General features: G+C 42.2%; 3 protein-coding genes across 4 annotated transcripts; all 3 read left to right on the forward strand.

Annotated features, from left to right (window-relative positions):
• The first annotated feature begins 2,659 nt into the window (after positions 1-2,659).
• Positions 2,660-7,855, forward strand: si:ch1073-15f19.2 (T-cell surface protein tactile). Of its 2 annotated transcripts, none has more exons than XM_062558230.1 (7): positions 2,660-2,798; positions 3,015-3,344; positions 3,806-3,915; positions 4,063-4,219; positions 5,839-6,324; positions 6,799-6,907; positions 7,086-7,855. In XM_062558230.1, the coding sequence occupies exons 1-7, from the start codon at positions 2,717-2,719 to the stop codon at positions 7,207-7,209; spliced, it is 1,398 nt and encodes a 465-aa protein (XP_062414214.1). In that variant the 5' UTR covers positions 2,660-2,716; the 3' UTR covers positions 7,210-7,855. The 2 variants fall into 2 exon arrangements, with proteins under 2 accessions (XP_062414214.1, XP_037324357.2); XM_037468460.2 differs by having other exon boundaries at positions 6,799-6,927; positions 7,086-7,205.
• Positions 7,856-9,290: 1,435 nt separating this feature from the next.
• On the forward strand, positions 9,291-13,670 carry LOC119215864 (uncharacterized). Its single transcript, XM_062558185.1, has 5 exons — positions 9,291-9,352; positions 9,475-9,517; positions 9,669-9,778; positions 10,116-10,174; positions 11,023-13,670. Exons 4-5 carry the CDS (start codon positions 10,142-10,144, stop codon positions 11,413-11,415), a joined length of 426 nt encoding a protein of 141 aa, XP_062414169.1. The 5' UTR covers positions 9,291-9,352; positions 9,475-9,517; positions 9,669-9,778; positions 10,116-10,141; the 3' UTR covers positions 11,416-13,670.
• Positions 13,671-13,839: 169 nt separating this feature from the next.
• Positions 13,840-15,550, forward strand: timm10b (translocase of inner mitochondrial membrane 10 homolog B (yeast)). The gene is made up of 3 exons (XM_037468357.2): positions 13,840-14,136; positions 14,231-14,326; positions 14,541-15,550. Exons 1-3 carry the CDS (start codon positions 14,110-14,112, stop codon positions 15,141-15,143), a joined length of 726 nt encoding a protein of 241 aa, XP_037324254.2. The 5' UTR covers positions 13,840-14,109; the 3' UTR covers positions 15,144-15,550.
• The last annotated feature ends 681 nt before the right edge of the window (positions 15,551-16,231 follow it).

The raw sequence follows: 16,231 nt of genomic DNA on the forward strand, positions 1-16,231 counted from the left end.
CCTCACTCACTATGGATTTGTTAGCCTCCGCTGTGTTGTTTGTACCCATGCATTCATTCTTTGAAAGAAGCATTGAACATTGAACCAAATATTTGGGGAGAAAGACAACAGAATTGAACAAAACGTTTGACCTGGATTTGGCTCCATAAAAATAAGGCCAGTATTAACAGACCACCCAAATGCCCTCCTGATGACGTGTGTTGGTTGAACTGGTGTTGTATCACATTGCTATGCATGTTTATGGTTTCCAGAACACTATTTTGGTCATCTTTAATGTAGCATTATTGGCTCAGAAGTAAAAGAAATGAATGGAAAGTTAAAGCAAAACATTTGAAAGCCACACTAGTTTTGAGTACAGGTTTTTTTTTAACAGCAAATATTGGATGGATTGCAAACATTCATGGTCTCCTTAGGATGGAGCCTGATAACTTTCCCTGACTTCCCAATTGGCAACACCATGAGCTCAATATCTAAATGTGTCTAGTGCGTAATATATGGCATTGATTTAACAGAAAACTCCCTTCAGCCTCAGCGATAACTTTTCTTTCATACTAATTAGGAAATATTCAAATGTCACAATGTTATTGTTAGTCGGCCAGCATAATGCTGTTAGCCTTCAGCTCAATGCACATTCAGCCAAAGCTGTCCTGCAGCTGTTTGACAATCAATGACACAGTTACAACATCCCACATGACTCATTGGATTGCATTTTAAAAAGCAACTTTCAAACTATCAGGTCATTGCAGTGCACCCACGGTGCACACACAGTAGATATGCTGAAAAAACCACAAGCATGTGACCCACAATCTATGAAGAAAGAAAAAAGACTAATCTGTGCTGTGTGTCGTTACGGTCTGTCCAATCCATCAGATTTTCACACACTGCTCGGCTGCGACATCAAAGGTCACACAGGTCGCTGAGACACTTTGAACCAGTAATAACCATATGTCAACTTGTGTCCTCCATGATCAATGATCTAAAATGATCCTAATATATATATATATATATATATATATATATATATATATATATATATATATATATGGCATTCAACGTTCACTATTTAATCTCCGAGTTAAAAATAGTTCCTCTTTGTTCGATTTTTCACCCGTAGTCTTTAAGAAATCCACTGGTTTGTAGTCAGACAATCTGTGCAACAGACCCACATTTTTATAATGAATTGCCTTTGAGAAAGCTAACTCTGTAAAACAGAGCAGTGAATGTGGATAAATGAGCAGTGCAGGATATGTGTACGTGTCCTCACACACCGCTTCGAGGTTAGCAGACACAAATTGCAGACAACCCACGCATTGATACAAATCTCTACACAGAGAATTCACAACTAAAGTGATGAGGTGCAAAATGTGGTAAAGAGTGCAAAGTACGTTTTGTGTCAAACATTATTCGCGGGCCGCTGAATGCAAAAGTCACAACGATGTTACATTCTGTCAGGAATCCTTAAGATTTCTAAGACCCCCCGAGGCATTTTACTAAGTGACTGTGACCTTTTCAAAGAGAGCAACTCCGCAGGGTCCCGTTACACTTTGATAACAAACGGAAAGAATAATGACACAAATCTTCATTTGGATAGTAGTCACTCTTCTAAGCCCTAATTAAAAGTAATGAAGGTCATAAACAGAATAAGGCTGTAGAGTCATTAATCATCTCAATGCATGGGGTCCAAAAGGAATATTCATGATATATGGAGGGCTTATAATACGTGAAGATGATGAGAGGAGATGGACACGCTGTTGGGGTGACAGCATTTTGTGATACTATTAACAGTTAATGTACCTTTCTTCTTGATTAACTAATGGAATTAAATACTGTTACCATCATTATTGAAAACGTTACCTCCCAATCATCAAATAACTATATCAAAAGGGTTAATATTTGTTTTATCTCAGCTGCGGAATAAACTATTCTGTAAGTCCAGTGTTCAATGTCTGGCAGGAGAGATGTTGCTCGTCTCTAAAGAGTATTGTGAAGAGCTTTCTAAAAGTTCTGCTCTGAGACATCAAACCACAAACAAGCACAGAGGGGAAAAAGCATCATCTAAATGCAATGCAAGTTCATGTAACAAGACACATTTTTAAAATACAGCATTTGTAATATTATTTTATTCAAGCTACTGGCTCCCCTTGAAAAGAAGAGAAATCAAATGAGGCAAAGAGAAAATTAAGATTCCTTTTGAGGAAATATTAAGCAACAAAAGAAGCTAAAATAAACCAACACGGACATTTTGCAGGTCTGTGTACAGTTTCTCTCTCCGTACCCAAAACATCTATTTTTATGTCTGTTCACGTTGCACTAAATCAAACTGACGCCTCTCACAAGTAAATAACATTCCAATTTACATAATTGAATCCAAATTAAATGTTAAATGTAAAGACAAACAGATTTATTCACAAAAGCATTATTTGTTCAGTCTTTCTTATGTTTGTGTGTGACCCTTTGTATCTTTCGTCATGGCAAAACGTATGAGTCAATTAACTGCATCTTGTTAGCCTGGAATAAAAAAAGTAAAGATTTAGACCTCTTGCAACTCTCGGCTTTGCGCAGGAGGTCTTCACCGCAAAGATGCAACGCTTCACATTTGTCTCACTTCCTGCTCTCGGTGTCTGCGTCTCTAACCCCGGCTCTTTGACCACAGTTCGGCAGTCTGCTCTTTCTGTGTTGGCTGACTCCCTCAACGGATTTAGCCCGATTGGTAGTAATGAGTTCGGGGAGCTCAGACATGGTTGGAGTTGCCCTGGGAACGGCCTTCTCCCTCCTGCTCTTTGCCTCAATAACACAAGGTAATCCTAGTCCACATGTGCTGTTCCCATGTCATGTAATATAAAAACTATGTGGGATATTCACCACGGGTTGGAAGTACTGGCTCAGTTCTCTCGATGCAATGTTGTGATTGTGTCCGCCTGTGTCCCAGTGGACCGCAGTCTGTAATACCAGCTTCAAATTGCAAGTGGATTTTGTCTGCTCACTTTTCCATTGCTATCTGATTTGCTCGACAGGGGACCGGGACGTTGAAATATTCCACCATGAAAGCATCAAAGCAGTAGCGGGCCAGAACGTTACCTTGCCGTGCACTGTAAAAAGCAGTTCTCCTGTCAATATTGTCAACATTGAATGGAGAAAGAAAGACACAAAGCTGGCTGTCTACACCCCGGATTATGGTTTCCATCTATTTTGGCTTAACATCACCATGCAGATCGAGAACAATTCGATGGGCTCCCATCTTCAACTTTACGGTGTGACAAAACAGGACAGTGGTGTCTATGTTTGTCACATTGCAAGTTTTCCCCATGGCTCCATCACGAAAGAAACCGTGCTCGAGATCACAGGTAAGATGAAGGCAGGTACCCACGCAACGCCATACCCAAATAACACAACTAGACAATGTAAGAGACGCTCAGTGACTTTCTATCTTAGTGTCCACTGCATTATTTCATGTTACCCCCGATTGCATCAAGCCTCTGCCAATCTCATTTTGGCATCTGAGCTAATGTGTGTAATAATTGCAAGGACACATCCAAAGGCTTTGTTCTCCATGCTTTTCATCCCTGCATTTAGCTTGCTTTTTTTTTTTTTTCGTTTGGCAGTGTAATGACGCAGGCACAATTCACTCTCACCTTCTATTGAGCTGAAACTTAACTGGAGGGCTGGTGTAAACAAAATAGAAGAGGCTTTTCATTTATGTCACATCTGACATATTGATTTTGATAATGGTCATTTTACAGCAGATATTTTACACAAGCATTCTTGGGTGCCAATCCTTACCAATCTTCAATTTCCTCTCTATTAGATGAAGTTAATATTACATGTGATGTGGACGGCGCAGTCGAGGTCCATGCTGGAGACAATGTGACCATTAACTGCACACGGTTCCACGATGCAAAGTACAAGTGGACCAAGGTATTGTAAGAAATCTCATGAATGAATTTAAATCACCGAGAATCAAGATGATTTGATCACCTCTGACATCCAAACATATAATACACACAAAACATTCGTATTAAAAAAAGGTTTTAACACACAGCACACAATCTTGTTCTGCCCTAGAATGAGGCTCTGGTGTCAGACAATGAATCTCTGGAGCTCTGGTTTGTGGCTGACGCTCACACAGGGAACTATACGCTGAGCGTCGACATGGGAAACCAAACGGTGCATAAAGAGTTTGTCATCACGGTGCTGACAGCGACCACAAGCACCAGGACGGGTGAGCCTCTCCGTTTCTTTGCAGTCATTTCTCGCTCTGTGTCGCGCTCAATTTGAGCGTTTTCCTCCGGGCGGGATGAACAATCTAGCTGAGGGCCCTGAAGAGACTGAAGGACATCGTGAACTGCACTGGACCCAAAGAGCTGATACTTGACTTTTATTATCTACCGCAGTTCACTCAATTTAATCATTTAATTGGCTGAAAGTAAAAACGCAGCGATTCAAAAAGATTTTGAAGTTGCCGGGCCAATGCTTTTTGAGCATGATTTTACAAGTGGAAAAATTTACAAGTGGAAGAATTTACAAGAAGAACATTCAGGTGAATATTGTACTAAGCTAAACAAAAACAATAGTCAGTTTTAGAAGAAGAAAAAAATACTGCGCTGAAGTGCCTTGAGTGTTCTGTGTTAAACAGGAAAATGAAACTCAACTTTCTTCCTTCTCTTCCTGTGTTCGTGTTTTCTCAAACTGTAGTACTTTTTTTTCAAAGCACAAGCCACATAGACGTCCAAGTCACTTCCTGCTTCTCCGTTCCATCTACTTTCAAACCGCACGAAGAAACACAGCAGCCTCTGCAACACAGTCTTTGAGTTACGACGTGGGGAAAGAGCACAACCTGCTGGACGTGTAGCAGTAGTGCAGCTCAAAAGACAGCTTGAAAAATAATACATTTAAATGCTTGAAATGTGCATTGTATCACAATTTTGATTGCATTTAATATGTTTCATTTACTTATTCAGGGGTCTGTCCTGATGTAAATTTGCAGGTATGCCAGGTAGAAAACAAAAAGTAGTTGAAAACAATTTACGCACAATAGATCATTTAATATTCTCAAGATGTAGGCTAATTAAGACATTTTGGTTTTAAAAACAGGTATATTGGTTGATTAGTTACAGAAAAAAACAGCTTAACTTTATAATATGAGTATTATATTATTGTATAGTATTATGGTCACAAAATGCACATGGCCTAAGACACAAAACTATTGAATTAAATTGGTTATTCATTCCCACAGCTTTGCCGCGTGAATCCGTGCCCGAGGTTTCACAGTCCTGGTTCTTAAATAATCCCTATTGATTATGCACAGAGTGGCCTCGTAAATGCCAACTCTGTCCATGTTTTAATCATGTAGAACTGTGCACTGGGTATTTCAAAGTTTTCACTTTTGGTTGTACTTCACGTTCAACTTTCAAATGTGAAGTTGAGGCAATTGTCTAACACTCTGTGAACGTGGACAAAAACCAGGATGCAACATAAAAAATCATTTCACCAGAAGTTAAGTGCTGAATTATTTCTTAGCAGGTAGAAGTTGCCAGGCAACCAGAGGAGACTTTAGGAAATTTAATCGTACCTGCTTGAAAAATAGTTCCAGTACGTTATTTGACTCTTTTTACTCCTAAACAAACCATAACCTTTAGAGTTGCTCATAGACACAAATTACTTAAAAGCCACTAACATGTACATTTTCCTTGCTCCATTTTTTGAATGTGCAGTTTTACTCTTTTTTTAAGCACGGTGGAGCTCCAAGAAAGTAGGTATTTATACATGTAGCGACAACATTAAAACAGTGCAGCCTTCCTCTGCTCACAGCATATTGATTCCGTGTTTTGCGACTCTCAGATCAGACTTGGACGCTTCCGTCGCGGTCTAATTCCACCGAGGAGGGTTGGATCCAATCAGCAGGCGGCGGCGGCCTCCTCACCACACCCCCGACCGCCGCGCTGTCAACAACTGACGCCGGTGTGACTTGGACCGTAAATGTGACGACTGACGTAAAAGATGATGCCCCAAGCTACAGGAATGTCACAGGCGCAGAGCACGTGACCTCTTCAACCAACTCTACGCGCGGGGGCGTGACGGTGACCCCCGCCGCTCACACTGATCCCCTCAGCAACTCCACTGACCAGGAGCCACACGCCACTCACAACGTCACCACACCCGCCCTCCCTGACCCACAAGTGACCAGCAATCTGTCCACCACAATGAGTTACGGCCATGAGGTTTTCGGGTGGACACAGGGGGCGGAGAACGAGTCGGTGGGAGGTGACCCCGGCGCGGCCTCGACGCCGAGCGCCGGGAGAACGACGGTGGTCGTTCAGAACGAAGGTGATAAATAACGTTTCTCGCATTTCTTGATGGAGTTTGCTCTTTTTGTTTACATTTCAAGGGTAGAATCTGACGGCGAGCAGAAAAAAGGGCTAAACACAAAAAGAACACAGCACTGATTGCTTGAAGTCGAGATCCTCCTTAGAAAGAAAAAAAAACAAAATAAATAACAGCCTCAGTTCCTTTGATTTGCACATCTCTTCCGAATGCTGGACAGATTCCAGTTTTACCCGCCCGAGGCTAGATGCATTTTAACAAGGTGGGAATCTCGATAGAAAGACTGCAATTTGCTGAGCGGGAGGTCGGCCAGAGACACGCTTTTCTGCCTCTTGGCAAAAAGGTTTTGTAGCCTTAGATTTACCATTTGTTGGAATCCGCAGGGTTTTAGCAGAGCAAAAGCTGAACGATTTCTATATATCTTGCTGTGCGCCAAATTGACCCCACCTCCCCCCCTCCCTGAATTTTTATCCTCAGGTCCTGGGGAGCCGAAGAGTCATCTGATGTTTTTGGTAATCCTTGTTCCAGCCGTGGCGTTGATGGCCGCCGTCGGCTTTCTCTACTTGAGACGAAAGCAGAAGGAGAGGTAAAACTCGAACTTTCCATGCAAGTACCCTCTACACCTGCTTATTTATCAGCATCACTTGTATAATATTCATGTATTTATTCAGGGTCGTGCACAGAGCAAACCCCACTCTCTCCTTTTCATCGATAGCAGCACATTTTTCGGATACAACAAGTTAATATTCATGCTCTCTGTGCAGGTGGGGTCTGCCGCCTCCGTTCAAACCTCCTCCTCCTCCAGTCAAGTACACAGCTGCAAGACCCCGTGAGGGCTCGACACACCCTTTCGCCACTTCGAGATGCAACTCTGTGACTCAGGTTTAAGATATAAAACAAAATGTTCGTCAATGCATAATGCCAATGTGTTGGCAATGGCAGTTGATACATTGATAGTGTTGGTGGGGGTACTGTGTGTGTGCGTTGTTTCCTGTCTTGGTTACATGCACAATTACAAAATACATCACCTGCAGGTATGGAAAGTGAAAAATGCAATTTTTTTTCTCAAACTTAAAAGCTGGTTTAATGTAACCCTGGGGATCTGTGACTCAGGCTAATAGGAGGTTATCTTTAAACCAGAAGCAGCAGGACCCTTAACTCCTACTTTCTCCTGAAGCCTTTGTCCATAGTGAAAGAATGTGTGTGACTGGTAAGTTAGTTGTGCCTTAAATGGGTGTGAATGGGGGATTCATTTTAAAGCATGCACTTATTGTATGTCGCTTTGGATAAAAGCGTCAGCTAAATGACATGTAATGTAAAGTGCTTTCAGTGGTCAGAAGGTTCTGTAGAAGTCAAGGTATTGTTTAAATTGACCTTGCTTGATGGCAGGGAAAGTGTGTGATTTACCTTCTTTTACTGTATTCTTGCAATGTTCTACATTATTCACTGTAAATTTCTATGCTTCAAAATTGGATGCTGTGATGAATAAACATTATATTTCCATAAAAAAAAAAATAATTAAACATTATATTTCCATGAAACAACACTCCAGTTATTTATTTCCACGTCTCTCTTTTATCACTGATGGTGGGGATTTAGGTTTTCTTGCCCAAATGTCCTGTGAGTCTTCTTCTCACTTTTTGCAGCGGTGTAATGCTGATTCGGCAAATTGTCAGCCAGATTTAGATATACGACCACTGTTGTCCACATAAACCACAAAGTGACCACAAACCACATGGTCTAACACCCACCTGACACCATCACACGCTGCATAGGGAATGTTAATATAGCTTTTCACATTTTGGAGTATTTACAGCTTTTATTGTTTTCTATTTCATTCTTCATTACAAACCATTTTATCCTGTAAACCACACAAAGTGGTTCGTGCTTAATTGGGTCTCAGCAGATTTTTTATTTTTTTTCCATACAGACATATTCACAACCACTAGTGCGTTTAACTGTTCTGAGAAACCTTCCGATTTTTCCGACCACAGTAGCAGGACCACAATGTTCTCTGTGTGAGAGCGCATGAGCACAGACAACCACCATAATGCATGAAGCTACTTCACACCCAATCCACCGTTCACAAAGAAGTTCACGACAAGTGCAACTGTTTAGTCTTGAGTTCATTTCAGAATTTTTTTAATTTCCAGCGCATTTACAAATTCTGAGCTCACAAATAAAAAGATCGCTAATATTTGTAGGGTGCAGGGTCGATTTAGATTTGCATTAATCTGCCGACATTGTCACTGTTACATGAAATGATGAAAACCCTTTTAATCATTACCTAGTCATCTATTTTAGAGTGTGTTGTAACTCACAATGGGATTGAGACCGGGTGCCTCGGAATGAGGTTACACTGCTTCCTGTTTGTAACTGAAGAGCAGAGAGTTTTCAAAGCACTGAGAGAAGAGAAGAGAAGAGGTAACTGAGGCAGAGTAAAAATAGACCAGTGCAGCTCCCCTCCCTGCTGAAACACATTGATGAAGTCTCGTTCCAGACGGCTGCAACATGTGTGGTAAGATCTTCTCAAATTTGATTCAGATTTACAATATGTTCGTTATTGCTAAATTGAATTTGTCTTAATGTCGAATATTGTAGTAGAACACATACCAATAATGTACAAGCTAAGTACTTTCTAAAGTTTGGGACGCAGAACACGGCACAACAAACTGTGAGGAACAAAACTGTGAGATGATAATCATGAAGCTCTTCACAAACACACACTTAGTTTGTAGAACCTAAGTAGTGTCATCTTTTTTTAAATCAAATTATTTATTTAACCTAGAATTTAAGATACATTTACAATGAGACTGTCGGTATTGTTCAGCTGAAGTTGGTGTAGTAAACATTTGTGACCCCGTGCAAAGAATGAATAACACTCTTTAACGGCTGCTTTCTGTTTTTCATCCATTACACATCTTTCATGTAGAATACGTCACGGGTCTGGTGCTGTTATCGGTCGCCTTGTTCATCTCTATATGTATCAATGTCATCTTTTGCATCAAAAGAAGAACTAATTTATGCAGAGGTACTGTATGGTTACACATAAAATCTTTGTTTTTTTTCAAAAGTTGTCACCATTTATTATTTACCTCTCAGCTTTTACAATGCAATCTGTAAATTGATAAATTTCATGTTTTGTTCATAAAGACCCAGACGAGTGCTGGCTCACACACATTTGTACCACAGAATGGTATGCTTTTATTCATTTAATGCCAAGGATTTTTTTAGTCTGAAAACATTTTAATTTGTCATAATTTTAAGAATTCGGGTATTGTTACTTTGTAATGTGCAAACTATATATGACCGAAAAACACTTTCTGTTCTTTCACATCTTGTTGAAGCTCGTCAGAAAATGAAGGACATTCTTTTCACCTCGATGTTGCCGAGCAGCAGGAAAATCCTCAGCTACATGAAAATCCCATTTACGGCAACATCAACTTAGACAGAAGAGGTGAGAATCGCCATGTGTTCAAATCATAATAACAATGTCACAATTGTTTCCTTTTCAGCATTTGAAGACAGAGTATTGTTGCAAATGACAAGTTTTAAAAGCAACGCACTGTGTATTTAAACCAAATGTGGTTTAACTCCAAGCAGGTTACAATAGTCACATGCATAAATACATGCATCTGGATTAAAAAAAATGTATTTCCAAAGTCAATATTTCAAAATGTACCTGTGTTTGTTATAATTCAGAGGACAAAAATGTTCTCTTCTCTCATTTGCGATGAGTATACGCACCTGTTGTGATTAATAGAATGTAACACAAATCAAATCCTCTGTTTCAGATTCTGTAGATGCTTGCCATGAGATAATGACCATGCAACACGCAGGAGATCACACCGAGGTAACTGACTGCATGTTAAGACCCGTGTCTGTGGGACCGTATGATACGTCTGACAGCCTGTGCAAGGAGTCATCGCTGCACAGTGGAAAAGATTACTGTACACTACATGCTTCTGTGAGATGGGTCACATTTTCCCCTTCTCCTTTATTCAATTTTACTCATTATACTTTCACAATAAGAATGAAATTGTTAAACCTTTACAAAGCGTTGCATCTTTGTTCCCCTCGGGGGGGGGGGCGACTGGGGTGTCAGAGCAGGGTCGTCCTCTGCTAGTTAATGTCGATGCGTCCTTTGGGAGGATACTTCGCTGTTGTTGAATGATTAGTTAAGAGTTCTGATGGGCAGAAGGCCCCTTGCATGGTGGTCCATGCCAAATCGGGGTGTGGAAGAGTCAACGAGTTGAAGCGCTTTGTGTAGTCAGAGGACTGGAAAAGAACTGTTCAAGTGTGTTTATAATCCTCAGCATGGACCATGGCATGTAAATAATATAATATGCACTAAAGCAACTGAAGCTTTTCACTTGAGTGTAAAACGTAAGTCCTGATAATGTAGTATATTTGCTTCCTAAGTTCCCACTGAAACTAAGATGGCTATGAAGAAGATATGATGGCGTGCATCGGGTGTAAAAATACACACGCATAGGTACGGACCAGTTAAAACCCAAACAGACAGGTTTGCTTTCATAACGGAAGGCAACAACACTGACATTGTGGTTAATGAAACTGAACCAATGAAAACAATCAAGCACCATCGCTCTAAAAATAAAACCCATATTTACAGAAATACACGGGAACCAAAAGCCACAAGATGGAGACTATAATAACGCTCAAACATCTCTTGTTTCACAGAAGCCTTCACAGCCCAACCTCAACTATGCCTCGCTCAACCTAAAGATGGCGAAGAAGCGCGGGAAGAAGACCCGCCACCAGCCAAGCCCATCCCAGGGCCGCAGTCGGGACGAGCCGCCGGAGGGGGAGGCGGACGCCCGCCTGCCGTCCAGGGACGCCGTGCTGTCGCACAGCAGCATCTACCTGAACAGCCAGCAGATAGCGCAGGAGGCGGAGGAGAAGGAGCGGGACGCGCAGTGGGACGGCGTGGGCCGCGAGGGCATCAGGCAGAGGGAGGACGGGCGAAGTGCACAGTGGGAAGGAGAGCAAGGGAGCGAGGAAAGGCAGCGCCGAGGAGACAGCAACGGGGCCCTGCTGGAGGCCTTTCACAGCGGCAGGTCGTTCCATAAGTAGCGTGACTCACGCAGACATTAGACACACAGCATGTTCGGGAAGCGGAAAAAGGCTCACGAAAGTGACTCTCTCTCTCTCTCTCTGTTGTGTTTGCATTGATGACCTTCGATGGGCGACCCGGCTTTGCGCAACTTCATTTTTGAGCGTCTCAGGGACCAAAAGGTGCGCCTGTGTGTGTGTGCCAGAGGATGTAATGCACGTAGAGGATGTAAAAGGAAAGGAAACTGGGTGACATTTAGAGGTCAAGACGCCACGTGGAAATTTGCAATTTATTGCGAAAGACAACGAAAATATTATCTTTCATCGTTTTGATGTCTCACAAGCAGACGTCAGCTAAAGGAGTAGGGGGAGGAAAAAAATCATCCATTTATTTTCCATTCTGTAGGAAACTTTAGTGAGCAAATATTGAATGAGTGTTGCCTCCGCATATGAGCATCAGCTTTTCAGCTAAACAATGACTGCAGATAAATATTCATCATACAGTTTGGCCTGAGAAATGAAATAAGTGAAGTGGGATATAGAAGTAATGGCATTTTATTGTCATTTAAATGTCACCACGCCGAAGCTTTTACCCATTTAAGTTACGATAATGTTCACAAGCTTCATAATCACTATGGTGAGCTAATGCGCCTTCTGCTAAAATTGTTATTTCCCTATCTGTAATCCCCACCTGGGGAAGATAATCCACTGCCTTGTTAACTGCTGAGCGAGCTGAGCTCTGAAGGGGAAAACCTCATCTTTCATAAAGACTCTCACTTATCCGTCACATTAAAATTGTAATGACCATAATTTTGTCACACGTATATTGATATCATACATTACACTGTATGTCAATCACCTGGATTGCACAGGATATTTGCTTTGTTGTTCTGGGTAACATGACAAGAGAAGGTCATTTCTTTCTTCCGAAAGGCAAAAGAACCAATCAAGCAGATACGGGAACCAAAACATTCATAGCAACAGTGGTTTTTTGTCCTTCAGCATCCTGCAAAATCGGGATTGTATTAATGATTCCACGGAAAGATGGAGACTCTACAGTGGGTCTTGGTTTGTGAAGTACACTGATTTGAAGAAGAGTCCTGCCAAGCTGCCACTACTCTGCCAGGGAAAATTTGCATTTCACTTTAACGTGAAACTGATTGAAGAATTATTTGAAAACTGTAAAAATTGTTTAAAACAATTGTAATACAGCCAAAAAATTAGATTACCGGTACTCTAATGCTGAGAAAGTCCAAAAGGAAGTGGCATACTCAAAGCTATCACATGGTTGAGGCTTGGTTACTGCTTAATTTAGTTAGAAAAAGAATGAACCAAGAGTGTTCACACGAAACAAGGAACCACACACACACGCATCATGCACATATAACACACAGAAGAAGTACAAAGGAGCCGTGTGTAGCAGGTTTTTTTTTAAAAAGCCAAGAGAATCAATCTAGACGACTGCCTGTCTAAAGGCCTCTCTGTTAACCAGAAAGGTGAATCAGAAACATACTACACTTGTGACAAAGGTTTCATGCTCGCTGGTCTCATGGAAAAAGGTGGCGTTACGTGGAGTTTCCATTTGATCACCTCCAAGTGAGCAGAGAGGTAAGAGTGGACTAAACTTCCATGATCAGATGGATTTTCTCATGAGTATTACAAAGGGCTGGACAAAAGGTCAAAAGGTGTAATATGCAGAAATTCCTTAGAAAAAAAAAGTTTGTTCCAACACCCCCTCAAGTCGGAAAACAACACCATTGTGTTTAATTTTCTTTAACGCATGTTCTTTGTAACATCCACGTTGTTTTTGTATTACGAGTGGATTTAGCTTACTGGGAGTAGCATGTGGAGCATTGTCTGCCCTCTCTAAATGCCGTTTCTGTTCCATTATGTATTGCTTTTAGTGTCTGTGCCCATCATATTTAATGGCTGCTTGAAGAAAAGCTGCAGTGCAAAACTGGTCTTGGGCTTTTTGGAGAGCATAATAAATTATCAATATTAATACGTATGATGTATGCCCTTTCCTAAAAGGTTCTTTCATAACTTAATAGATTTGTGCAATATAGAAATAACACATTTTTAGCCATTGCAGTTTAAGCTTTAGTTGTGTACTCTACATCAAAATGATCTTTTCATTTCCTGAGAAAATACCTTGCAGAATAAAGTTTGCATATTTATGAAGGAAACAGTCGTATTTGTCTGGAAATCTGTTATCTAACAAGTCACCAGATGTGATGAAATGAACCTCATTCATGCAGAATCCTGAGAAACACTTTTTCTTCTTGATCCAAACTCGTTATTAAAACCCACTATCGTTGGACCTTTAATTGAAACCACACTGACTTATTGTTCACCTAATAGCCATCACAGCTGTCCGGTACAGCACCAACAACGACGCTTTCTGTTGTCACTTTAATCGGGACCGAGTGACGCCTCCTCCCGCAGCTCAGAGACGATCTTTGCTACCAAAATGGCGGCGCGCTTGTGAATGTCATGCCACTTCATGTCATCCCCTGAATCCCCTCGCGTTTAGTTGCGATTCGTGGTACGTTAAAGTTGTAACATACGTTACTTATTGCAGAACTGTGACGTCCTTCCCTCAGACGGGTAAAGAGAGGGGGGTCTTTGACTCGCTTGATTCGGGCTCTGCCGGCGTTAGCCTTTTGGCTAACGTTCACTATCACATTAGGTGGAGCAACTTCGGACGGAATCACGATGGAACCTGAGCAGCAGCTGAGAAATGTAAGTCCTGTTCAGACGCAGCGTTCGGTGCATTGGGTGGATTTGTAAAAGAAACCTTTTGATCTCGAGTTTGGGTGAATTTGGTTTCTTGCAGCTGCGGGATTTCCTCCTGGTTTACAACCGCATGACGGAAATCTGCTTCCAGCGATGCAGCAGCAACTTCAACTACAGAAACCTCACCATGGACGAGGTAGGCATCCTGGGAAAACATAGCATGATGTATAGATAGATACCCCCACATCATATTATTAAGCAGCTGTCAGTTTGTTGTCATTCATCCCAAACGTTTCCTGAGGTTTGAGGTCAGGGTTCTGAAGAAGCCGGTGACCTTGCTGTGTCCACACGGGGTCATGGAAGGAGCTCGCATGTTAGTCACACACTGAACCCGCTGTTGTCTTGTCCAGGAGCGCTGCGTCGACAGCTGCGCGGGGAAGCTGATTCGCTCGAACCACCGGCTGATGGGCACCTACGTGCAGCTGATGCCCCGCATGGTGCAGCGTCGGATGGAGGAGATGGAGAGCAAGGCCAAGGCGGCAGAGGCCGCCGCCGCATCTGCACACGTGGAGCCTCCTGCCATGGAGGCCTCGGTGGCATCGCAAACGCCCGCCACGTTCTCACAAGTCCCACAAGGAGCCCCGCTGCTGGAACGACCTTTGGCCTCGATGGCGATCGACGACGCCGGGCCGCAGGCCCTCGGCTCGGTCTTGAAGCCCGTAGGTGTCCCAGTCGAACTTGACGCCGGCAAATCCGCAAGGGCATCAGAAGTCCAATTATCAGCCGCCACGCCGCTCACACCTGTGGTCGAAGCGGCCCATTTTCCTTTGCTGAAAGAAGCTGCCCCTGGACCGTCTCATGCAGCAGGCGCGCCTCAGTCTGCGAGCTCGGCGCCTGGGTTCACGCCGTATCAACCCGAGGTGGCTGTGCCTACAGGGTCTAAATCCATTGGGAGCCTGTCAGGCCGACAGAGAGCCCCAGAAGCTCCCCCCCCGCCGCCAGGCCAGGAATGATGGCCGGACTGGGTGCGTCTCCGGAGGTTAGACTGGGGTGATGCGGACGGTACTCCCTCCGCAAACAAACCAAATGGGACCTTTTCTGTATGGACAATTGACCGAAATGACATATATAACATTCAACTTTTCAACAACTGTTCAATTTGAACTCGTCATGTCGTATAATCTTTTCTGATTATATTCTCACTAGCAAACATCTTCTCTGAAGGGTAAATAAAATGAACCTCCATGGAGACAAAATACTCAAGGCTGTCTCTCTTCATAATAATATTTAGTTATTTCTCACAGTATTGCGATAAAAGAAATGCAGGCTTTACAATCGTAGGTGTAAATTCTTTCAAAAGAAAGAAGTTCTTTCAACAGTATGCGAGCGTGTGTCTTGTCTTCTAATAAAAATGAGTGCATATTGATTTTGTGATGCTGTGCTTTTGTTGTGCCGCACTCTCCCCGTTTAGGATGTGAATCCAGTTAATCACAGTCACATTCCACTTGCACTTCCCTTTCCTCCCTTAATATCCTGTCTTTGCGCTCAACATGTTGTGCACTTTTACAATCAGTGCTCCCAATATTAATGAATCCAACATTTTCTTCTGTCTTATTTGAATCAACATTTATTACTGATGAAAACATAAATGCCACCAATGGATCAGCCATGCTGATATATAGGACCAATTAGCTCTGACACAGAGGCTACACGTTGGCCTATAAGCAGAAAGACCCAAGATAAGTTAGCAGTATTTTACATTACTTAATTAGGCCACCAGAGACAGGACCAATTCAGCTGTAGAAATGTCATTATCAGTCCAGTTAGATATTATCAAAGACATTGTAATTCCGTTTAATTGGAAAGCACACTTGTAAATGATGCAATTAATTTAAATTGGCTTTAAAACAAAATACATCTTTAGGTAGCCAACCCTTATAGACAGATATTTTACATTTGGGTATATTTCCTCCAATGACATGATGGTCGTCTTGATTAAACCTTTTTGTTTTCATTGTCCACCATTGGATCAACTGTCGTGTAACAGTGAGAGATGAGTTATCGTGAGGCCGCCGGCAGGGGGCGCTGCGGCGCCGGTGTC

This window comes from Pungitius pungitius, chromosome 16, assembly GCF_949316345.1.
Source record: "Pungitius pungitius chromosome 16, fPunPun2.1, whole genome shotgun sequence".
Lineage (NCBI taxonomy): Eukaryota > Metazoa > Chordata > Actinopteri > Perciformes > Gasterosteidae > Pungitius > Pungitius pungitius.